The 25193-nt window shown below is 44.4% G+C and overlaps 1 protein-coding gene across 1 annotated transcript in view; it reads right to left on the reverse strand.

Moving 5' to 3' along the window:
* The window catches only part of GOLPH3 (golgi phosphoprotein 3), a gene marked incomplete at both ends in the record, with an annotated part of 41384 nt that extends 35950 nt beyond the window's left edge, over nt 1-5434 (reverse strand). Inside the window, one exon of the mRNA XM_080700701.1 lies at nt 5216-5434. Coding sequence (XP_080556827.1) covers nt 5216-5434 — 219 coding nt within the window. The remainder of the gene's footprint in view (nt 1-5215) is intronic.
* Between the last annotated feature and the right edge of the window lie 19759 nt (nt 5435-25193).

Consider the following 25193-nt stretch of genomic DNA (forward strand, 5'->3'; position numbering starts at 1 on the left):
ATTACAAAATTAAAGGGGTAGTTATCCTCAAGAAATGGTAGTGAGGCGGGCATTGTGGTGCACGCTTGTAATCCCAGCATTTGGGAGGCTGAGACAGGAGGATCAGGGTTCGCGGCCAACCTCAGCTACTTAGTGAGCTCCTGCTTCAAAATAAAGAACAAAAATTAGGGCTGGGGGTGTGGCTCGGAGGTAGAATGCCCCTGGGTTCCATCCCCAGTACCACACACAAGAAAGAAAAAAGAAAAGAAGAAAAGAAATGGTAGGGATCAGAAAGAAATTCAAGTGAGGCTTCTGTTTCTCATGCTGCTATGTGCTGGTTTAACAACCGCCAGCTTGTGAAAACTCATCACAGTTGCGTACACTTTTCTGCAGGCTTATTATTGCCCAACAGGACTTTTTGTGTGTGTATGTGGTACCCAGGGCGGAACCCAGGAACATTCTACCTCTGGGCTACACCCTCAGCCTCATTTTATTTTTTTATTTTGAAACAAGGTCAAAATTGCTGAGGTTCTTATATATCTATACACACATATGAAATAACCTTATCGGAACTCAGACCACCATCTTAAGAAATTGCTAACTGATTAAATTAATTTTTCTTAAGAGACATATTAAGACACCCTAAGGTGCTGAGGGTGGCCTCAAGCCTGCAGTCTTCCTGTCTGGGCCTCCCAAGTACTAAGATTACAGACAAGTGCCAACACACCCAGCTTCATCAGAACTTTTTTTTTTTTTTTTTTTTTGCTGCACTGGAGGTGGAACCTAGGGGCATTCTACCTCCGAGATACACCCTCATCCCAATTTTTTATTCTTAGTTGCAAAGGGCCTCACTAAGTAGCTGAGGCTGGCCTCGACCCTGGATCCTCCTGTTGCAGCCTCCTGATTGCTGGGATTACAAGCGTGTGCCACCATGCCCAGCATTTATCAGTGTGTGTGTGTGTGTGTGTGTGTGTGTGTGTGTGTGTGTGTGTGGTACCAAGGATGGAACCCAGGGACATTCTACTTCCGAGCTACATCCCAGTCCTATTTTTTAGTCTTTTTTTTTTTTTTCTTTTTTAAAATAGGGTCTCACTTAATTGCTAAGGGCCTCCCTAAGTAGCTGAGGCTGTCTGCAAATTGCAGTCCTCCGGTTGCAATCCTCCAGTCTCTGCTTCCCAAATTCTGGGATTATAAACGTGCACCACCACTCCTGGCCATCAGAATATTTTTAAAAAACAAAAAATGTAAATTAATGCCTCAAGAAAAATTAAGGTAAAATTAATTTCATCATTTAGCAATTTCTTAAGACGGTCTGAGTTCAGATAAGGTTATTTCATATGTCTGGATATATAAAATATATATCCAATATTAGTGACCTGCCTAAGCCGGGTGTGGTGGCACACACTTGTAATCCAGCATTCAGGAGGCTGAGACAGGAGGATTGTGATTCATGAACAGCCTCAGCTACTTAGTAAGGCTCTTTGTAAACTCAGTAAAACCCTGTTTCAAAATAAAGAATAAAATATTAGGCTGAGGGTGTGGCTCGGAGTTAGAATGCCCGAGTTCCATCCCCAGTACCACAAAAAAAATTAAAAAATTAATGACCTGCCTAAATTTAATGTTCACTTTTAACTATCTTCTAAGTACCCAGATATTAAAAAAAATAGATGCTAAATTAAAATAATATAATGTAGTGAGTTGTTTAAGCTCTATATTATGGCTAAAATTTAGAAATTGTATTTAGGATGTTGAAAGCTAATATTAATATGCCAAGATAAAAAAGCAATTCCCGTCCCCTAAAAAGAATGACAAAAGATATGGTGATCTGGGAATGTATCTCAGCGGCAGAGCGCTCGCCTAGCATGTGTAAGGCCTTGGGTTTGATCTCTGCGGCACTGCAAAGAAAAGAGGCATGGATGGGTGGGGGGGGCCTCCCAAGGAAAAAAACAAGAATGAATGAGTTTACAGGACAAGTACTAGCATAAAAATATGTCATGGGAGGAAAAGATACAGAGAGGTTCATCGCTAAAATCAAAATTTAAGGCAAATACAAAGCCGAACCCAACTCCCCAGACTTGTCTCCCTATGCATAGGTTGTTGAAAGCAGCAAAAAAAAATTATCACAACTACCAAATGCCTGGATATTGGCCAAGACTTGCAAAGTAGAGTGACTGATGCAAAATAGACACAAGAGAGGATTTCAATTACCTCCCAAAGAACTTCAACTTGTCTAACTAGTATTAATTACCTTAAAATTCAACAAATTCTTTAGATTTTCATGAGAACCGACCAAAGAAAAATAGCATGGTAACAGCGGTAAACATTTAGAAAACAGGTTCCCAAAGATGCTGAAGATACATAAAAGAAGAAAAATTCTGTTACCGCATCTTTCTTTGTATTCCTTTAAATAAGGAAAATTTCCAGAAGGGCATTGAGTAAAATGGAAAGGTAAGACAAAGAAGATTGTGAACCTATGATTTAGGGTAACACATACTGGGGGGGGGGTATTTTCTCACCATAATTTCTCAGTGTGTCTCAACACCAAAAGCTAGTTTTTGTTTCTATACAAACATAAATATAAAAAAACTATAAACCAAAGGCCGGGAGTGGTGGCGCAGGCTAGTAATCCCCGCACCTGGGAGGCGGAGACAAGGATGGTGCAGGTTTGAAGCCAGCAGCACTGGCTTAAGAGATCCTGTTTCCAAATAATAAAGGGTGGGGCTGGGGGTGTAGCTCAAAGGTAGAACTCCCCTGGGTTCAATCCCCAGTACCACAGAAGAAAAAAAACTATAAACCAAAAATGTTTTCTCCATTTTGCTTTTTTGTATTTTCTAAAATGTTTTAATCTATGTTGCTACTTTTGTCCCCAAGTGGGGAAGAAAAACTTTAAAAATGTTTACTACCAAAATTCTAAACTGTGAAGCCTAAAAAATCAAGTTGAATACTTTCTAAAAATCACATTACTTGCCATGCTTGGTGGCCCATGCTGAGACAGGAGAATCACAGGTTCGAAGTTAGGCCTCAGCAACTTAATGAAACACATTTTGAAATAAAAAATAAGCCAGGCGTGGCGGCACAAGCTTGTAATTGCAGCATTTGGGAGGCTGAGACAGGAGGACCAGTTTGTGGACAGCTTCAGCTACTTAGTGAGGTCCTTTGCAACTCAGTGAGACCCTGTTTCAAAATAAAGAATAAAAAATAGGGCTGGGGGTGTCGCTCAGAGGTAGAGTGCCCCTGGTTCCATCCCATTATTGCAAAAAAATAAAAATAAAATAAAATAAAGTAAATAAATAAAATAAAATGGGATTGAGGGTGTAGCTCAAAGCTAGAATGCCCCTGGGTTCAATCCCCAGAACCAACCCCCTCAAAAAAAAAATGTTTTTTAAATCACATTACTAGACCCTACAAATGGGATTGAGGGTGTAGCTCAGAGCTAGAATGCCCCTGGGTTCAATCCCCAGAACCAACCCCCTCAAAAAAAATTTTTTTTAATCACATTACTAGACCCTACCATTCAAAATTCAGTACTTAAACCGGCAATGGGTCCCTTTTACAGCTGAAAGGACATCAATTTTTTTCAAGGTAATTGTTATTAAGACCCAAGAAATCAAGATATTGCTCATGCCCTAGACATTTCTCTCAAAGTTAACTTCAGTTCATCATATTACTAACCTATTATTAGTCCATACAAAACTGACATATAGACAGTAAATTCTGAGGCACTAGAAAGTTAATTTTACAAGGACAGAATTTACCTAGCTTCTTCAATTTGGAAAATCAAAACACAATCTCAAACTTTTGTGTCTCTCAAAATGTTGTAACTTCCATGTTGAGGTAAAACAAGCTTCTAAGGCCACCTCACCATACATCATTTATAAAATATCTAAGCATGTGTCTGTCCACAGTTCTTTAAAATTCACTTTTGTGGATGGATAGGCCAGGCGTAATCAATACTTGGGAGGCTGACAGAAGGATCCCAAGCTCAAGGCCAGCTCCGGCAGCTTAATGACAAACCTGCTTCAAAGTTAAAAAAAAAAATTTTTTAAAGGTCTTTGGGGCCGAGCGTGGTTGCGCAGGCTTGTAATCCCCCCCCCACACACACACACACACACTTGGGAGGTGGAGACAAGAGGTTCGCACAGGTTCAAAGCCAGCCTCCCTGGCTTAAGAGACCCTGTTTCCAAATTTTAAAAAATATAAAAATAGGTCTGGGAGTGTAGCCCGGAGGTAGAAGGGCTTCCAAGAACCCCAGTACCACCAAAAAAAAAAAAAAAAGTTTTGGGTGCATTTTAGCTCAGTGGTAGAGTGCCCCTGAGTTACACACACACACACACACACACACACACACACACACACAGATGGGTACTTAAGTGATACTGCAAATACAGCAAAAATGTTAACTAATATGTAGATTCTGTGTGTGTGTGTGTGTGTGTGTGTGTGTGTGTTTTCACTGTAGCATTTTCTCCCCAACTTTTCTGTGTGTGTGAAAATTTCGAGTACTGGAGAGAAAATACTTTGCAAAGGTTGGAACACAAAGAACTATCTATGTCAATTTAAACTGACCTAACATCTTTGAGGCCTTTCATTAAATCAGGAACCCAGCATTCCAAGCACTTCATATATAGCCCCCCCTTAAGTCCGGGCGTGGTGGCGCACGCTTGTAATCCCCGCGCTTGGGAGGCGGAAACAGGAGGATCGCGCAGGTTCGAAGCCAGCCGGCTGGCTTAAGAGACCCTGTTTCCAAATATAAAAGTATAAAATAAGTCTGGGAGTGTAGCCCGGAAGTAGAAGGGTTTCCAGGAACCCCAGTACCACCCCCCAAAAAATAAATAAAGCCCTCTCTTAAGATGACAAAACTTTAAGAACCAACCGGTAAGACTTAACAGCAATACTAACACTCATCTCTCACCTAAATTACGTTCACCTAAAAAAATTTTTTTCCAAGTTTCACGAGAATTTAGACTTAACTTTGCTTAGAAAAATAACTTTCCCTCCCAAGTTTTTCATGAGCCCAGACGGTATACCTAAATTAGTTAAAAAAAAAAAAAAACCCTTAGCCAGCGGATCCACGGACCCCTCCCGGGCTCTAAAACCTGCAAGACCCCGGGAAAGTTCAGGGCGGGTGTTCCGGTCCGGTCGCGCAGGGTCCGGGCCGGGATGCAGCCTGCGGTCTACACCGGCTCGACTCGCACGAGACAGGGGAGGAGGACGGGGACGCCGGCGCCGCGCCCACCTCGCGGTCCTTGAGGCCCAGCAGCAGCACCTCCTCCATCAGGGTCAGCCGCGTTTCCTTGGAGTCGCCCTTGTCGTCGTCGTCCTGCTCGTCGCGGCGGCTCTGCGCGTCGTCCTCGCCGCCGCCGCCGCCCGCCGCGCGCTCCTTGTCGGCGGCGCTGCGCGAGGCCTCGGTGCGCCGCTGCACCAGGCCGGAGCTGCGCTGGGTCAGCGAGGTCATGGCGCGGGCCGCGGCGCCGCGGGGCCGCGGGGCTCGCTCCTCGGCCGCGGCGCCGTCCTCCCGGGTCCTCCTCCTCGCCCCCGCGGCCCGAGCCGGGCTTCCGTGCTAGATCCCGGCGCCGGGGCGACGTCGGGCGGCAGCGGGGCCGGGAGCCGGCATGAGGAGCCGCGCCGGCCGAGCGTCGGCGGGGCGGGAGAGGGGCGCCTTCGAGCCGTGCCCGCGGCCGCGGGCGACTCCAGCGAGCTCCGAGGAGGAGGCGGCGGCGGCGGCGGCGGCTCCCAATATGGCGGCGCGGGCTGACGTCAGCGGGGATGTGGCAGGAGGCGCGGGGCGGGCCGGGAGCCGGAAGCCGGAAGCGGAGGCCGGAAGCCGGAAGCGGCCGGGAGGGCCGGACCGCGGGCGGCCCAGCACTGTGGACGCGGCCTACCTCCTCTGCCGCACCTCAGCGGGGCTGTCGGAGCCCGCAGCCTCCAACGTCCTGGTCTTCCGAGGCGGCTCTCCGCCTGGGGCCCCGCGGCAGGCGGGAAGGAAGGACTTGGCTGGCGGGAGGAGCGGCCCCTCAGGGCCAGACCCCCGGACCCTTTAAACCAGCGGACTGCTCTTGTCGGCTAAACTTTTCTCTTCCCTTGCCTGGGTCTCCTGCGCTAGGGAGACCAGGGCGCCCCGAGTCCTGTGCAGTTAGTACTGAACACGGTACTGAACACTCGACCTTAATGATCCCTTTTAGAGACCATAAACCTGTTGGGTCTCGTGCCCTGTCTTTGTACACATTAAGTCTCGCGGTGTGATTACTAGGTTAAGTCCTCTTGGCGTGCCTGACGGTTTGTGTAAATTAAAAGAGTTGTCAAGCCTGACGTGGTGGTGCACGCTTGTAAATCCCAGCATTTGGGAGGCTGAGACTAGAGGACCGCAGTTCGGGGACAGCCTCAGATACTTAGTGAGGACCTTTGCAACTCAATGAGATCCTGTTTCAAAATAAAGAATAAAAAATAGGGCTGGGTGTTGTAGCCAGAATAACTGTCCATAGCCAATTATTAGTCCATCAAGCCACACTTTATTACAGATTCGAACCTGGACCCAACACATGTGTCTCCACATAAGCAGCAAGGGCCAAGATCGCCATTGGGGGATTTTTGTACAGTATCTTGCAAGTCTGTTACATCAATGATGATGCTTTTTGAATTTACAGCTTCCATCCAATAAGGTAACTTGTACAGACCATTTTTAAGATAGCAGGGTAGGGGTAGGGGGTATCTTATCTACTATTGTGTAGCAAAGTCATTCTTATTACATCAGCCTAGACTTAACATTCACAACTCTATACATTAAAGCAGCTACACAAAGCACACAGATGTTCCCAAAGATAATAGGGTCACATGAGAGAAGGTCACTTGAGAGAGGGTCACCTCAGATCACAAGAGAGAGGGTCTCTTATCTAAGGTATGCGACCCAGACTCGGCAGATCTCAGCTAGGGTGGAAGACCTTAACTAGGGCAGATGACCTTAACTAATAGACGTAAAGTTTTAAACTTATTTAGGACTATTTAACTTAAAAAAATACTCTTGTAACTATTATTAATTACCATAAGCTCATTATTTAAGATTTTAACTATTATTGATCAACATTATTAGTTTAAGCAGTTTCTTAGCAACTACACCGCACTGCACGCTCATAGCACACTTTGTTATAAAACTTTAACCTAAAATTTTAAACACAACACTGGGGTGTCGCTAGAAGGTAGAATGCCCCTGAGTTCCATCCTCAGTACAGCAAAAAATTAAAAAATAAAAAGGGACCGGGGGTGTAACTCAGAGGTAGAATGCCTTGAGATTCAACCTCCAATCCCCCAAAAAAGAAAAGATTAAAAGGTCTGAAGGTGTATTTCAGCACAAAAATTAAATAAACAATGACCTCAGAGTGTAGCTAAGCAATGGTTTAGAAAGATTTTTGCCCTCCACAAATTTATGATCCAGAACTCCTACTTACCAGCCCTTGCCTGAAAGGTAAAAATGCTGAAGGTTCCCACCCCACCCCCGGGGCAAAGTGAGCACCATTGCAGATCTTTTTCCTTTTTGAGCAAAGGTCAATTAGCTTCGCCTCAGCCAGTTTCTCCTTTCTCTAATTTACATCCACCAGCCCTGCATTGAGAAAGAAAAAGAGAGACAGAGTGTTTACTGGGGATTAACCTCAAGGGCATTCTACTTCTGAACTATACTCCTAGCATTTTTTATTTTTTAATTTTAACTTGTGTGTATGTGGTACTGGAGATTGAACCCAGGGGCGGTCTACCTCTGAGTTATACCCCCAGCCCTATTTTATTTTATGTTTTGAACCGGCCTCACTGAGTTGTAGAGGGCCCCACTAAGTTGCTGAGGCTGGCGCCAAACGTGTGATCCTCCAGTCTCAGCCTCCAAGTATGGGGGTTACAAGCTGAGTCTCACTGGTTGCTGAGGCTGGCTTTGAACCTCAGATTCTCCTTCCTGAGCCTCCCATGTGTGTGCCTTTGTGCCGAGCTAATGAAAGATTTTGAACAGCCTCAGCTACTTAGGCCCTCTGCAACTTAGTGAGACCCTGTTTCAAAATAAAGAATAAAACACAGGGCAGGGGGTGTAGCTCGGAGGTCAAATGCCCCTGGGTTCTATCCCCAGACCCACAAAAAAAGAAAGAGAGAAAGACTGATTGATTTTGAGCTAGTACCACACTATTGATGGACATTTAGGTTATTTCCAATCTGTGTGTGTGTGTGTGTGTGTGTGTGTGTGTGTGTGTGTGTGTGTGTGTGTAAAACGGGATTGAACCCAGGGCGCATTCTACCTCTGAGTTACATCCCTAACCCTTTTAATTTTTTGTTTTGAAACAAGTGTCTCATTGGTTGCTGAGAACCTTGCTACTTTGCTGAGGTTGTCCTCAAACCTTTGATCCTCCTGTCTCAGCTTCACAAGTTCTGGGTTTGTAGATATGTGCCACTACACCTGGTTTATTTCCAATCTTGGGAGGCTAAGACAGGAGGATCACAGGTTCACAGCCAGCCTTAGCTACTTAGTGAGGTCCTTTGCAATTCAATGAGACCCTCTTTCAAATAAATAATAAAAAAAAATAGGGCTGGGGGGTTTAGCTCAAAGGTAGAATGCCTTTGGGTGCATTCCCCAGTACTGCAAAATTAAATAAGTATAATCAATAACCTTGCCTACAAAACATGTTTACTAGACATGGTGGTGCACTCATGTAATACCAGTATTTGGGAGGCTGAAACAATGAGCCTAAGTTCAAAACCAGCCTCAGCAACTTAGACTCTCAGCAATCTAGCAAGGCGCTGTTTCAAAAATAAAAATAAAATAGGTCTGGAGGTGTAGCTCAGAGGTTGAATGTCCCAGGGTTCAATCCCTGGTACCATAAGAAAAGAAAAGAAAAATATGCTCATGGTCTGTCTATTCCTGCATCAGTACTAACTCCTCAAATTACTGAGAATTTACATAATTGTGCTGCTCTTTTTTTTCCTGAGTTTTTCTAGCATTTTTTTCTTGCTTATTTTTCCATGTAAACATAAAGATCACTTTGCCTAGGAAAGAAGGGAGAGAAGAAGGGTGATGTGTGGAAAACCAAAATATTCCTAATGATAGTAATAACTTTTATTGAGGGCTAAGTATGGGTCAAGCATTTTCTCTAGTAACCTCAGCGAGAACCCTACAGATTAGGTGCTGTGAGGTGGAGCCCTTCACCTCATCAGTGTGGCATGGGCCACCACACCTCATGCCACCTGGAGAGCGCAGGGACTGAGCCCTTCAAGCTGGTGGCTAACAGCTTCCTGTCCTGCCTATGGGCACTGTGAGGTCTGGCTGTGACCCGGCTGGAAGAGGATGAGAACAAAAGACTTCTGGAAAGCCAGAAAGATGCCTCTAACCATTCCCCTGCCCCCAGCCCCATAAATTGACCTGTCCTGGCCTGCTGTTAGATCACCAATCAGAGCTGCCTCACCCTCCCTCCCTCCCTCCCTCCCTCCTAAGTCTGTAAGGAAGGGGGCTCCTGACTCTCATGGACTCTCTCCCAGTCTCCCTCCCAGGTTTCACTTCAATTATAGTGCCTGTTCTGATCTGTAGAGCTGTGTTTTTCTGTTATCTCTATATATTCTTTTCTTTTTTTGGCAGTACTAGAGATGGAACCCAGGGGCATTCTACCTCGGAGCTACACCCCCAGCCCTATTTTTTTTTTTTTATTCTTTATTTTGAAACAGGGTCTCACTGAGTTGCAAGGGCTTCACTAAGTAGCTGAGGCTGGCCACAAACCACAATCCTCCTGTCTCAGCCTCCCAAATGCTGGGATTACAAGAGTGTGCCACCATGTCTGGCTTTCTCTCTATTTTCTTTCTTTTTTCTTTTCTTTCTTTCTTTCTTTTTTTTTTTTTTTTTTTTTTTTTGTGGTACTGGGGATGGAACCCAGGGGCATCTACCTCTAAGCTAGCTACACCCCCAGCCCAGCCCTTTTTGTGTGTGTGTGTGTGGTACTAGGGTTCCTGGAAACCCTTCTACCTCTGGGCTACACTCCCAGACCTATTTTATACTTTTTTTATTTTTGGAAACATGGTCTCTTAAGCCAGCCGTACTCTCTAACAAAACAGTAGCATAGGGTGGGTGCAGCGGCACTCCTTTGCCATGGCCTGGGCAGCAGGTGGAGTACAACACCTCATCCCGGACCCCTGTCTTACCAGGCAGCAATAAACAGTTGTTTTTGTAATTCACTAAATTTTGTGTTGTCAGACAGCGGTGTTTAAAGAATACTAATATAAGCCAGGCGTGATGGCGCACACTTGTAATCCCAGCATTCAGGAGGCTGAGATAGGAGGATCGTGATTCACAGACAGCCTCAGCTACTTAGCGAGGCCCTTTGTAACTCAGTGAGACCCTGTTTCAAAATAAAAAATAAAAAAATAGGGCCGGTGGTGTAGCTTAGAGGTAGAATGCCCCCGAGTTCCATCCCCAGTACCACACACAAAAAAAGGATACTAATATACTACTCCATTTAATTGCCATGACATCCTGATCATGTACATTAGCCCCATTTTACAGAAAAGAAAAGAGGCGCAGACCATTCCACATCTTACCCAGGCTGCGCAGTGATTGCAGAGTCCACATTCTTAACCAGGACCCCAGAATGACTCAGTGATAAAAATCTGAGACAAATGTTAAGTTTCAAATACTTTACATAAAAATCCTGAACGAATAGCATGGCACTTGTACCCAGGTCCCCAGCACAGTTCCAAGATGGCCACCATGATGCTTGCCCCCGGTAGCCACACTTTTTTGTATATTCTTTCAGCGTGGGCAAGGCTTGTGTTTTGTTTCTAATAGAATGTGGCAAGCCAGATGTAGTGGTGCATGCTTGTGATCCCAGTACTTGGGAGGCCGAGACAGGAGGATGGCAGGTTTGCAGATAACCTCAGCTTCTTGTGAGGCCTTCTGCAACTTAGTGAGAACCTGTTTCAAAATAGAGAGTAAAAAAATAGGGCTTGTGGTGTAGCTCGGAGTACAGTACCCCTGGGTTCCATCTCCAGTACTACAAAAAAAAAAAAAAAAAAGCAGCCATAAAAAATTGAGGTTGGCCGGGCGTGGTGGCACACTCTTGTAATACCCGCGCTTGGGAGGCGGAGAGAAGAGGATCGCGCAGGTTCGAGGCCAGCCATGCTGGCTTAAGAGACCCTGTTTCCAAATAAAAATATAAAATAAGTCTGGGAGTGTAGCCCAGAGGTAGAAGGGTTTCCAGGAACCCCGGTACCACCAAAAAAAAAAAAAAAGTTGAAGTTGCTATCCTAATATCAGACAAGACAGACTTTGAAACAACAAAAAGCCAAGCACGGTGGTGCACTCCTGTAATCCTAGTCCTTGGGTGACTGAAACAGGAGGATCGCAGGTTTGAGGACAGCTTCAGCAATTTGGGAGGACTTCAGCAACTTAGTGAAACCCTGTTTCCAAATAAAAAATTACATGGGGCTGGAGGAGTAGCGCAGAGAGGCAGAACGCCCCAGACAATCCCCAGTACCACAAATATAATAATAATAATAATAATAATAATAATAATAATAAACAGAAAACGATTTGGCTTACAAATGTACTTTTTGTATTAACTGCTCTTCATTCTTCAATTAAAATATTGTGAACAAGGTTTTCTTACACAAAGGCGATAAAAAGCAAACACATTTTCAGAATAAGAAACCACTCATTTTGTAACCAATATGTTTGTATTAGGATTTAAACAAATATGGAACTCAGTGTTTTTATTTACCACTGAAACAAATGTGGAACACAATGTTTTAATTTGCCTTCACTGAAGATTATAATGAGGAAACAAATAATATAAACATCAAAGGAACACACAGACTAGCTGAACTGTGGAAATAATTTTAGTTCTTTGCTGTCACAGCAGTCTGTCATACCGCATTCAGAATTATGTAGCTAAAGGAATTCTCAAAAGATCAAACCAGTCACAAATCTGAAACTCTTCCTGCTTACTCTAATTATTCCTAAAAATCTAAAGATTTCATGGTTGTTCCCAGAATAATTTGCCCTCTTTCCACCATGATCCTCAGTAAGCCTTCTGAACTTTTTTTTTTTTTTTTTTTTTTTTTTTTTTTTGCGGGTCTGGGGATGGAACCCAGGGGCATTCGACCTCCAAGCTACACCCCCTGCCCTATTTTTTATTCTCTATTTTGAAACCGGGTCTCACTGAGTTGCAGAGGGCCTCACTAAGACCGCGATCCTCCGATCTCAGCCTCCCGAATGCTGGGATTACAAGCGTGCGCCACCACACCCGGCTCTTTCTGAACTTCTAAGTGAAATCCTCCCTTATTAGTGTGCATGGAGCAGGATATGGAAAGCAACTGATAGGAAGATCAGGGACTTTCTGCTTTTGAGCAGCACACCCAGCCCTATTTTAAATCTAATTATTTTGTGGTTTTGGAGGTTGAGCCGCCCAGTTTTTTGTTTTTGTTTTTTTGTTTTGTTTTGTTTTTGGTATGCTGGGGATTGAACCCAGGGGAGTTTTACCTCTGAGTTATACCCCCAGCCCTATTTTATTTTTTTATTTGGAAACAGGGTCTTGCTAAGTTGCTGAGGCTGGCTTTGAACCTGCAATCCTTCCTCCTCCTCAACCTCCCAAGTTCTGGGATCACAGGCAAGTGCCACCACACCTAGTTAGTACTGATGCAGGAATAGACAGAGCATGAGCATATTTTGTTTTTGTTGTTTTTGTTTTTGTTTTGTGTGTGTGTGTGGTATTGGGGATTGAACTCTGGGACATTCTATCTCTGAGCCACACCCCCAGATCTATTTTATTTGTATTTATTTATTTATTTGGTGGTACTGGGGGTGGAACCCAGAGGCTTTCTACCTCCAGGCTATACTCCCAGACCTTTTTTATATTTTATTTGGAAACAGGGTCTCACTAAGTTGCTGAGAGCCTCACTAAGTAGCTGAGGCTGGCTTCGAACCCGTGCGATCCTCCTGTCTCAGCTTCCCAAGCGCGGGGATTACAAGCGTGCGCCACCACGCCCGGCTCTAATTTTTATTATTGAAACAGGGTTTCGCTAAGTTTCTGAGGCTGTTCTTGAACCTGTGATCCTCTTTGCTCAGCCTCCCTAATACGGGATTACATGAGTGTGCCACCATGTCTAGTGAACAGTTTTGTTTTGTCTCAAAATGGTCTCAATAGCCGGCCATGGTGGCACATGCTTGTAATCCCAGTACTTGGGAGGCTGAGACGGGAAGATCGAGCAGGTTCGAAGCCAACTTCAGTTACTTGGTGAGGCTCTCAGCAACTTAGTGAGAACCTGTTTCCAAATAAAATTAAAATAGGTCTGGAAGTATAGCCTGGAAGTAAAAGGCCCCTGGGTTCCATCCCCAGTACCATTAAAAAAAAAAAAAAAAAAAAGGTCTCACTAGGTTGCTGAGTTTCACTACTTGCTCAGACTGTCCTCAAACCTCTGATCCTCTTGTCTTCACCTCCAAAGTGCTGAGAGTATATGCATGCACCACCATGCCCAGCTATTTTTTATTTTGAAACAAGGTCTTGCTAAATTGTTGAGTCTGACCTTGAATCCTATAATCCTCCTGTTCCTTTTCCCACCTTCTCTGAGTGAACTGTCCTGAGTTCCCTGAGTCAGTTGTGAAAATAAACACTCTTCTGTTCCAAATTAGAAACAAATCAGAGTGTGATAAGAAAAAAAAATCACCTTCCAAATGGGTCACGATGACACACACCTGTATTCCCAGTACTTGGGAGGCTGAAACAAGAGGATCACAGGTTCAAGGCCAGCCTCAGCATCTCAGCAAGACCCTCCCCAACTTAGCAAGACTCTTTCAAAATATAAAGAAAGGGCTAGCGATGTTGCTTAGAGGTAGAATGCCCCTGGATTCAATCCCCAATACAAGGGAAAAAGAGAGGGAGGAGGGAAGGAAGAGGAAGAGGAAAAGAAAGGGAAAAATTATAGAGCACCTTCCTTTTTTCACAAACCACACGTTTTTCTTCTACTAGTGAAGGTTGCTTTTCTGTCAAGGGACTGGATGCTGCAGCTTCCTGAGCAGCTGTCGTAGTTTTCTGGGGTTTTGTTCGCTGTTGTTTTGTGGGTTTGTTTTGTTTTAGCACTGGGGATGGAGCCCAGGGCCTCTGGCACACTCTGCCACTCAGCTACCCCTGCAGCTCCATCACATTGTTTCTTCTCACAGTCTCTGGGTCCCGTGCTGCAGAACACTCCTGCAAGGCTCAAGGGAAGCATCAGCTGAGCTGCCTCTCTTCTGGAGGCTCGACTGGGAGCGGCTGCCTTCCAAACCTGCTCGGCGCATTGGCAGAATCCTCTTTTTCGAGGCCACAGAACTGAGCTGCTGCTTGGCTCTTGGCTCCAGACCACCTGCAGCTTCGGAGGTTGCGGTGGCTTCTTGCCCAGTGGGCCCCTCCGGCATACCTACTTCTCCCAAGGACAATTCCTAGTGAGATTCTGCCAGCAGGATGATGTTTTATATAATGCAACATGATCATAGGGATGACATCCCAACATTGGTTAGACACAAGTCAAGAATTTAGGCTGGGCATAGTGGCGCACGCTTGTAATCTCAGCATTTGGGAGGCTGAGACAGGAGGATCCGGGTTCGCGGCCAGCCTCAGCTACTTAGTGAGGCCCTTTGTAACTCAGCGAGGCCCTGTTTCAAAATAAAGAATAAAATATAGGGTTGAGGGTGTCACTCGAAGGTAGAATGCCCCTGGGTTCAATCTCCAGTACTGCACACAAAAAATATAAAAGAAAAAGAAAAGAATTTAGTCTCACGCCGGTCATGGTGGTGCACACTTGTAATTTCATTTGGAAGGCTGAGACAGGAGGATCCAGATTTGCAGCCAGCCTCTGCTACTTAGCGGGACTCTGGTTCAAAATAAAGAATAAGCCGGGCGTGGTGGCGCACGCTTGTAATCCCCGCTCTTGGGAGGCTGAGACAGGAGGATCGCACAGGTTCGAAGCCAGCCTCAGCTACTTAGTGAGGCTCTCAGCAACTCAGTGAGACCCTGTTTCCAAATAAAATATAAAATAAGGCTGGGAGTATAGCCCAGAGGTAGAAAGCCCCTGGGTTCCACCCCCAGTACCACAAAAAAAGAAAGAGAAAGAAAGAAAGAAAGAAAGAAAGAAAGAAAGAAAGGAAGGAAGAAAGAAGAAAGAAAAGAAAGAAAGAAAGGAAAGAAAGAAAGAAAGAATAAAAATCAGGTAGAATGCCTCTGGGTTCAATCCTCAGTACCACAAATTAATAACATAATAATAATAATAATAATAATAATAATAATAATAATATAGTTTCACACTCAAACGAAGGGTATTATGCCAGGCATGGTGGTATACACCTTTAATCCCAATACTTAGGAGGATGAGACAGGAGGATTGCAGGTTCAAGACCAGCTCCAGCAACTTAGTGAGACTCTATTTCCAAATAAAAAATAAAATAGGGCTAGGGGGTAGCCTGGAAGTAGAAAACCGTGGATTCCATCCCTAGTAGCCCAAACACAACACACACACACACACACACACACACACACACACACACACACACACGAGTATTATGCAAATGCACTAATTCCAGGAGGCAGGTATCATTGGCAAAGCAAGCTTGAATCCTCTTTGCATAGAGATGGAGAACAAATTAATGAACTATCTTTCAATATTTTAGGCTTTTTCTTTATTCACACCTGCCAGGAAAAAAAATTATACAGTTATTTATTTCTGTACAAAAGATACTCTAAGATAGAGGGGTTTTTTGTTTGTTTTTGTGGTACTAGGGATTGAACTCAGGGGTATTCTACCTTTGAGTTACACCCCCAGCCTGTGTGTGTGTGTGTGTGTGTGTGTGTGTGTGTGTGTGTGTTACTAGGGATGCAACCCAGGGGCTTTCTACCTCTGGGTTACACTCCCAGACCTATATTTTTTATTTGGAAACAGGGTCTCACTAAGTTACTGAGGCTGGCTTCGAACCTGTGTCATCCTCCTGTCTCAGCCTACCAAACACTGGGATTACAAGCAGGTGTCACCACACCCAGCTCACTCCCCAGCCTTTTGAAATAGGGACTCGCTAAATTGCTGAGGCTGGTCTTAAACCTGCTATCCTCCTGTCTCAGCCTCCCAAGTACTGAGATTACAAGCATGCAGCACCACATGTGGCCCCAAGATAGTGGTTTAAAACAATGATTGTTTTATTTGCTGGTCTCTGGGGGAGTCACTTCTCTGTCTATAGTCAAACTGCAACTCACCGAGGTGGGGGGTAGGTACTGGCTGTAGGTGAGCCCAGTCTACAGCAGGCTGGCCCAGTCCTTTTCGCAGACTGGTTTCCAAGAGGAAGAGATGCTACAAGGCTCAGTCATACGGTAGCTGGGCACGGTGGCACACACCTGTAATCCCAGTGTTTAGGAGGCGAAGGCAGGAGGATGTCAGGTTTGCAGGCAGCCTCAGCAACTTAGCAAGACCCTGTTTCTAATAAAAGAATAACATAGGGCAGGGGTAGAATTCTCCTGGGTTCAATCCCAGTACCACAAGAAGAAGAGGAAGAGAGGAGAGAGGATGGGAGGGCAGAGTGTGTAGTGTTACTTGTGCTGCATTCCACTGACCAGAGTAGACCCCAACGGGAGCCCAAAATTCAATGGGTGGAAAAATAGAGTCCGTCTCTTTTCCTTTCCTAGAATTGCACAAAGTTGGAAACTACAAACCCCCTTCAAGATTCACCTGATAGCTTTTTTTTTTTAACAAAGTATCAATCTTCATATACAAGAGAATATTGCTCGCATGTGCGTGTGCGCGTGCGTGAGTGCGTGCATGCCTGCTTGTGTGTTACGAGGGATTGAATCCAGTACCTCTGAACTATACCCTCAGCCTGTCAAAATATTTTTTTATTTTGAAACAAGATCACTCTAAGCTGCCAAGGGCCTTGCTAAGTTGCTGAGGCTGGCCTTGAAGCTGTGATCCTTCTGTCTCAGCCTCCTAAATACTGAGATTATGGACATGTGCCACACACCTGGCTATATGTGTTCATCTTAAGTAGTGCTAGTTATTTTCCTTTTCCTTTACCTTTAACAAAAAAATATATATTACATTATTATTTCAAACCACCTAGCAAATAAATCATAAAAGTACCAGAGAATACTATGACTGGATTGTTTTATAACCTTAGAGATGAGAAGTTTTTCTTACCATCACCCAAAATCCAGAACCATAAGACGAAACATTAATAAATATGATTTCATAAAAAATCAAGAATTCATGAATAAAAAAATCACAAAGTAAACACATATAGCAAGTGGGGAAAAATGGGAGCAGAACATTATCAGACAGTCTATGGGAAAGTAAATACAATTGGCCCTCACTAGGAAAAACTGCTTGACTTTACAACACTCAAAGAAAAACATGAAAGCTATACTGATAATGCCATTTCTCCAATTGCACACTGACAAATTTGGCAATACAACATGTACGTGAAATTGCAGGAGAGTCAGAACTTTATATACATAATATATTTATATATTTACATAATATATAAATATATATTATATTCTTTATAAATATATTTTATATTTATATTTATATATTATATAAATATATAATATATAAATACATATTTATATAATATATTTCTAAATATATTTCTAAATATATTTATTTTATAACTATATTTTAAATATATTTATAAATTTTATAAATATTATAAATATATTTTAATATATTATATTTTAATATATTATAAATATAGTTTAATATTATAAATATATTTATTTATTTATTTATTATTATTTTTTTTTTTGGGTGGTACTGGGGTTCCTGGAAGCCCTTCTACCTCCGGGATACACTCCCACGGGCTACACTCCCAGACCTATTTTTTAACATTTTTATGTGGAAACAGAGTCTCTTAAGCCAGCGAGGCTGGCTTCGAACCAGCGCGATCCTCCTGTCTCCGCCTCCCAAGCGCAGGGATTATAAGCGTGCGCCACCACGCCCGGCTAAATATATTTATTTATAAATAAATATATTTATTTAGCCGGGCGTGGTGACTCACACTTGTAATCCCCACACTTAGGAGGCAGAGACAGGACCATCACACAGGTTCGAAACCAGCCTTAGCTACTTAGTGAGGCTCTCAGCAACTTAGTGAGACCCTGTTTCCCAAAATAGGTGTGGGAGTATAGCCCGGAGGTAGAAAGCCTCTGGGTTCCACCCCAGTACCACACACACAAAAAAATTATATATATTTTTGCACTTACCTTTAGATCTAACATATATATATATATTAATGCACTTACCTTTAGATCTAACATCCTTCTTTCATGAACTTCGCGTGTAGATTTATCTGCCAGTGTATAAAATGGAATGAGATATGTACATAGTTGTTATAGCATTGTTTGGAGAGGTAAGAACCTGGAAATCACCCAAAGGGATTCATTAAAAGATTGGTTAAATAAACTATATATACCCATACACTGGGAGATCAAAAACTGTGAAATGAACAAGGAAACTTTTCTGTGCCAAGACAAGTCTCTCTCTCTGTTTCTTCCTCTCTCTCTCTCTCTCGCTCTCTCTCTCTGCTTTCTGGCAGTACTGGGGACTGAACCCAGGGACATTCTACTTCCGAGCTACATCCACAGCCCAATTTTTTGGGGGGGTCTGGGGATGAAACCCAGGGGGATTTGACCTCCGAGCTACACCCCTGCCCAATTTTTTATTCTTTATTTTGAAACAGGGTCTCACTGAGTTGCGAAGGGCCTCCTTAAATAGCTGAGGCTGTCCGCAAACCGCGATCCTCTAGTCTCAGCCTCCCAAATGCTGGTATTACAAGAGTGCCCCACCATGCCCAGCCCCCAGCCCAATTTTTTATTCTTTATTTTGAAACAGGGTCTCACCGAGTTGCAGAGGGCCTCACTAAGTAGCTGAGGCTGTTTGTGACTGCATTCCTCCTGTCTCAGCCTCCCAAATGCGTATTGAGATATAATTGATATGACATACAGTGCACCTATTTACATTTTACAAATGGTTCTCAGCTTATTCGCAGAGTTGTACAATTGTAAGCACAAACAGTGTAATAAAGTGAACCTCGGCCTTAGCGTCAGTAACGCCATGATGTGACCCTAGGTGACCCCAAGGCACTCATGTTCTTCAGCCTGAGAACTAATGTTCTTCACCCGGTACCTTGCTAGTCACGCATAACTGCCTGTTTGGCTTCTGTCACTCCTGCTGAGCTTGCACCTGCAGAGAAACAAAGGCTGTTAAGAACTTTCTATTCTTAAAACAATCAAAAGGTGGCCAATAGAAGGGGCAGACGGGCTGTTGAGCTCCTGCACCAGGCTGTTCCTGGTTTCTGTGCTTTCCGCTTGACTTGCTCACCCACTGAAAGAAACTGTTGGGAGTTGTCCGTATCTGTGAGAACCTAAACTCTTTGCTCCTGAGCTTATGATTTTGTTGTATAAAGGGAGCCCTGAGGAACGGCTCAGGGCTGCACTCAGGACTAAACACCCTGCAGTGTAGTCACTGGCCAGCTAATAAAGCCTTTCTATTTGGCTCAAACTAAGTCTGAGTGGTCTTTTCTGGTGGTCGCTCTAGAACAGCAGTCTTAGGGTATCTGCATCCCCTGCCCCCCGCGATGTATGTCCACCGCGGTCACTGCCCTGGCTCAACCTCGAGTCAGCCTCTATCTCCGCACACCTGGCCATCTGCCTACCCGTGGGCTGCGGGCTCCTCTCTTTTCATTGAATTCATTTGTTCACCCACAGTCGACTTCTGCCTATGCTGGCCCCACTCAGCATCTTCCTCTCCACCTGTCTACGCTGCAGCCTCACGTTCATAAACGTTCTATGAGGAGAGACTGACTTTCTGCCATCTGCTCTTGGCCACTGTCTTGAGCAGGTGTGGAATTTCCTCCTGTTTCCTGCCTCTTCCCTGCTTCACTGGCCGCAGGGCACAGGAGGTCTTCGTCGGGGCCATTGGAGGGCCCGGATTCAGGTCTGTGACCTCAAACCTGGGGCATGTGCTAACATCCAGCATGGGTTCAGTTAAAAAAAAAATTTTTTTTTTTTTTTTTTACAGTACTAGGGATGGAACCCAGGCGCATTCTACTTCTGAGCTACAGCTCCAACCCTATTTTTTTTATTTCTTATTTTGAAACAGGGTCACACTGAGTTGCAAAGGGCCTCACTAAGCCGTAGCTGAGGGTGTCTGCAAATTCTGATCCTCCTGTCTCAGCTTCCCAAATGCTGGGATTACAAGAGTGTGCCACCATGCCCGGCTGGGTTCTTTTTTTTTTTTTTTTTTTTTTTTTTTGGTGGTACTTGGGGTGGAACCCAGAGGCTTTCTACCTCCAGGCTCTACTCCCAGACCTATTTTATATTTTATTTGGAAACAGGGTCTCACTAAGTTGCTGAGAGCCTCACTAAGTAGCTGAGGCTGGCTTCGAACCTGTGTGATCCTCCTGTCTCAGCCTCCCAAGCTCAGGGATTACAAGCGTGCGCCACCACACCCGGCTTGGGTTCATTTTTATATTCTAGTAATGCCAATAATCCCTGTACTTTGGATGCTGAGACAAGAATATTGCAGGTTCAAGACCACGACTGTGGGTGTAGGGTGGAAGTGGAATGCCCCCTCGGTTCAATTGCCAGCACAGAAAGAGGACGAGAAGGAGGAGGAGAATATATATATATATATATATATATATATATATATATATATATATATATATTTTTTTTTTTTTTTTTTTTTTTTTTTTTGGTGGTACTGGGGGGTGGAACCCAGAGGCTTTCTACCTCCGGGCTATACTCCCAGACCCATTTTTTGTATTTTATTTGGAAACAGGGTCTCACTAAGTTGCTGAGAGCCTCACTAAGTAGCTGAGGCTGGCTTCGAACTTTCGCGATCCTCCTGTCTCAGCCTCCCAAGCGCGGGGATTACAAGTGTGCGCCACCACGCCCGGCTAGAATATTTCTTGATTAGGAGCTGCGGGTGAGGCTCAGTGATAGACCATTTGCTTAGTACATATAAAGCCTTGGGTTTGATTCCCAGATCTCAAAACAAACAACAATAAACTTGAAGAGGAAAACGTTTCCTTATTAAGCATGTAGAATAATTTTGCTACTAGGAGTAAAAATGAAATAACTAGCATTGTAAATAAAATCTTTTTTTTTTTTTTTTGGTGGTACTGGGGTTCCTAGAAGCCCTTCTACCTCCGGTATACACTCCCACGGGCTACACTCCCAGACCTATTTTTTAACATTTTTATGTGGAAACAGAGTCTCTTAAACCAGCGAGGCTGGCTCCGAACCAGTGCGATCCTCCTGTCTCCGCCCCCCAAGCGTGCGCCACCACGCCCGGCGTAAATAAAATCTTAATTAACTTTCATTTGCACACAACTATTTGATTTTGATTTTGCCTTCTAAGGAAAAATTACATCTTTCTATTCTTTCTTTTTTTCTTTCTTTCTTTCCTCCTTTCTTTCTTTTTGTGTGTGTGAACCTTGAACCCAGGGGCATTCTACCTCTAAGCTACACCCTTAGCCTGATTTTATTTTTTTTATTTTGAAGCAGATCTCACTAAGTTGCAGGCCTCGCTATAAGATACTGCGGCTGGCTGTGAACCTGCGAGCCTCCTGTCTCAGCCTCTCCGCTACTGGAATGACAAGTGTATACCATCACACCTGCAGAGCAGCTTCATTTTTGACAGATTCTTTGTATTTTTTTCATGAATGCCAGTGTTTGTTCAAGAGTAATCATTGCAGTCTCTGCAAAGTGAGTTATGGGCTGGGCATGTGTGTTTTGAGATGCTAATGATGCTTCAAGGGGAATCACCACTGACTGAGCCTGCGACGAGTCCACATGTGATATGACAGGAGGGACCAGTGAGACGCTAAGATGAACTGTTTAACCTCTAGTGTCATGGTGTCATTTATGGATTTTCAGAGCACAGTACAGCGTGTGTGACTCAGTACATCCTGCCGGTTCATTATAGAGGAGGCACGGCCAGGTGTGCAGAAGCATAACCGTGTCTGTCTATAAGTGGACTGGATCTCTGTCGCAAGTCTTCATTCTCAATCAGCGATGTGTACATGTTTGTACACACAAGTTTTTTACCCCAATATGATGTTTGAATATAATGCACCAATAAAAAAATTTTTAAAGGAAAAAACAAACAAACAAAAAAACCCTCCAGAGGGATTTATGTGCTAAAAATATCCTTTAATTTATAAAAAATAAGCCTTACAAATTATACAGTTTGAGATTACAACATGGGTTTATGTTTTTAGTTATCTGCCCTCTCTCATCCCGCTTGACAAAAAGTTTTTCTTTTTCCAAATATAGCTGCAGGTCCGCCAATTATTTTTGTCTCTTGTATTAGATTAAAAAAGATAAGTTAGTGGGTAGATATAAACAAATTGTGTCTAAATAAGAAGCTAAATATCAACAGCCAAATATAAAATATATACCAATAATCATAGCTGTATTTATATCTAAAAACTAAATGTGCTCTGTATCTAAAGTCATCTAAAGGTACTAGGAGATTTCAAAAATCAAAAGTTAAAGGTTAAAGGTGTGTGAGTTTTATATTATATAAAAGCTGACCAATAAGATTTTTTGTTATCTTCATTCAAAAAAATCAACATTAAGACCTGGTTAACATTTGTTTGTCCTGACTAAATAAAGATCTTATAAAAAAAAAAAAAAAGAATTCATTCTGCCTTTGTCTGAAAACACAATCTCATCACTTTAGGTGAACCGTCGATTTAGGGTATTCTCGGTTGATTTGGGGTTTTCCTACTCCTCAGAGTTGCTGCAGAGTAGTAGAATATTAAATATTAGTATAATATTAAATTATAGTAAGATGTGGTCATGAAACACAAGGTGTGGAGAGAATTCTACTGGGAATTAAAGCCAGGGACGTTCTATCTCTGGGCTATATCCTCTGCCCTATTTTTTCTTTCTCTCTCTCTCTCTCTCTCTCTCTTTCTCTTTCTCTCTTTCTCTCTTTTATTCAGAAACAGAGTCTCGTGGCGCACGCTTGTAATCCCCGCACTTGGGAGGCAGAGACAGGAGAATCGCGCAGGTTTGAAGCCAGTCGCGCTGGCTTGAGAGACCCTGTTTGCAAATAAAATATAAAATAGGTCTGGGAGTGTAACCCAGAGATAGAAGGGTTCCATCCCCAGTACTACCAAAAAATTAAAACAAACAAACAAACAACAGAGTCTCACTAAGTTGTGAGCCTGCGATGCTGAGGCTGGTTTCAAACTTGCAATCCTCCTGTGTCAGCCTCCCGAGTACCTCATCTTAAGTTGCCTCAGCCTCTGCTTTGCATTTAGTCGGACTTTCCTCACACCAGAAGCAGGGGGCAGTCCCCCTCGATACCCTTTCCCGTTCTTCAGCTCCTTCCAGTTTCTCTACGTGGTCAACAGATTTCTGCCCTATGCAACTCCCGGTGACCAGCCACCCCACTGTGGGTCAGCAAGGTGCAACCTGCTTGATTTGACCCCGTACAGGATGTATTTTGCAGACAGGCCCCAGTAACCACCTTTCAGCCATAGCAGTCCTCCTGTCTGTTGGATCGCCCTGTGAGACTCCCCCTAGGAACACTCTGGCCCCATAAAGGCTTTGGCCCGCAGCCCTCTCGCTCTCTCCCGCAGCTTTCTGATTGACTGTGCATCCCAACAGCTTTCCCCTTCCTGCTAGCTAGCTCCGCAAATGGAGCCCACTGCCCTCTTCTCCCTGGGAACCGTAAGTAACAGTAAGCGGCTTCCTTTTCTGTGTTCCGCCTCCTCGGTGCTCACCTGGCCGACGCACCCGGAGCCTTCTTTCCTGGCAAGGGCCCTGGAGAGTGCTTATCTTGGCAGGAATAAACTGCCCAGGTCGGATGAGATTCCCAAAGGCCAAGGCCAGAACCAACAAGCTTCTGTGAGAGGAACACCTTGTTCCCGGCCGCACATTAGACCTGACGTTGCTTGCCTGGATAGAGAAGTACTCCTGAAAGCTGCATCCTAACATCCCAAACTGAACCCCTGGAAAGCGTCGAGGCAGGGCGGGCTGAGAGATAGCGCTTGTGTGTTGAGGGGGGATGCTGGGGATTGAACCCAGGAACACTGTACCTCTGAGCTGCACCCTAGCCACCCCCCCCCTCCTCTTCCCTCTATCTCCTTTTTTGGTTTGGAAACAGGGTCTTGCTAGGTTGTTGAGGCTGGTCTTAGATCCGTGATGCTCCCGTCTCAGCCTCCCTAGTACTGGGATTACACGTGTGTGCCATGCACCTGGCTGAGAGACGGCTCAAGATCATATTAGAGTGAATATTGGAAGGCAGCCCTCTGGCCTTTGCAGCGTGCACCTTTCTGCCTAAGTGACTCCGGATTCTGGGACCCTCTCTCCTTGCTCCTCCAGAGCAGTGTTGAGGGGATGAACACGGGCTTTTCTTCCCACCTGCCACTCTAGACCGCCTCAACCCTCTCTTCCCACGTGGGCCACCCCACCACCCACCATGCCACCCCCTTCCCATGTGGCTTGGAGAATTCCATGCCTGAATTCAATGTTAGGGCTGTAGTCAGAGAGTGATTCTACTCAGATTCCCCAATCAGTGCCGTGGTTTGCAGAGTGTGGGGCCCTAACACTCCTCTGCACACACTTGGGAAACTCAAGGGGAAAGATTTGGTTAAGAGAGGTGTGGGAAGCCGGGTGTGGTGGCGCATGCTTTTAATCTCAGTACTTGGGAGGCTGAGACAGGAGGATCACGGTTCGCAGACAGCCTCAGCTGCTTAGTGAGGCCCTCTGCAACTCAGTGAGACCCTGTTTCAAAATAAAGAAAAAAAAATAGGGCTGAGGATGTAGCTCAGAGGTAGAATGCCCCAGGTCCCAGCTCCAGTACTAAAAAAGAGAGAGAAAGAGAGAGAGAGAGAGAGAGAGAGAGAGAGAGAGAGAGAGAGAGAGAGAGAGAGAGAGAAGAGGTGTGGGACTCCTTCAGGCCCTGCAGTGGTCTTTCCAGTGGTGAAGAAATAAAAATCATTGCACAGGATAAAAATGTATTCATCAGCTGTTTAAAGTAGTGGCCACCACATTTTTCTCCAATAGTTTGAATGCAAAGCATCGTTTTATGAGTTTTTATTTCTATTTTTTATTTTGGTGGTACTGGGGATTGAACCCAGGGGCATTCTACTTCTGATCTAATGACCAGCCCTTTTTAATTATTTTTTGTTTGGGGGAATTGTGTGTGTGTGTGTGTGTGTGTGTGTGTGT

This window comes from Muscardinus avellanarius, assembly GCF_963383645.1.
Source record: "Muscardinus avellanarius genome assembly, chromosome: 1".
Lineage (NCBI taxonomy): Eukaryota > Metazoa > Chordata > Mammalia > Rodentia > Gliridae > Muscardinus > Muscardinus avellanarius.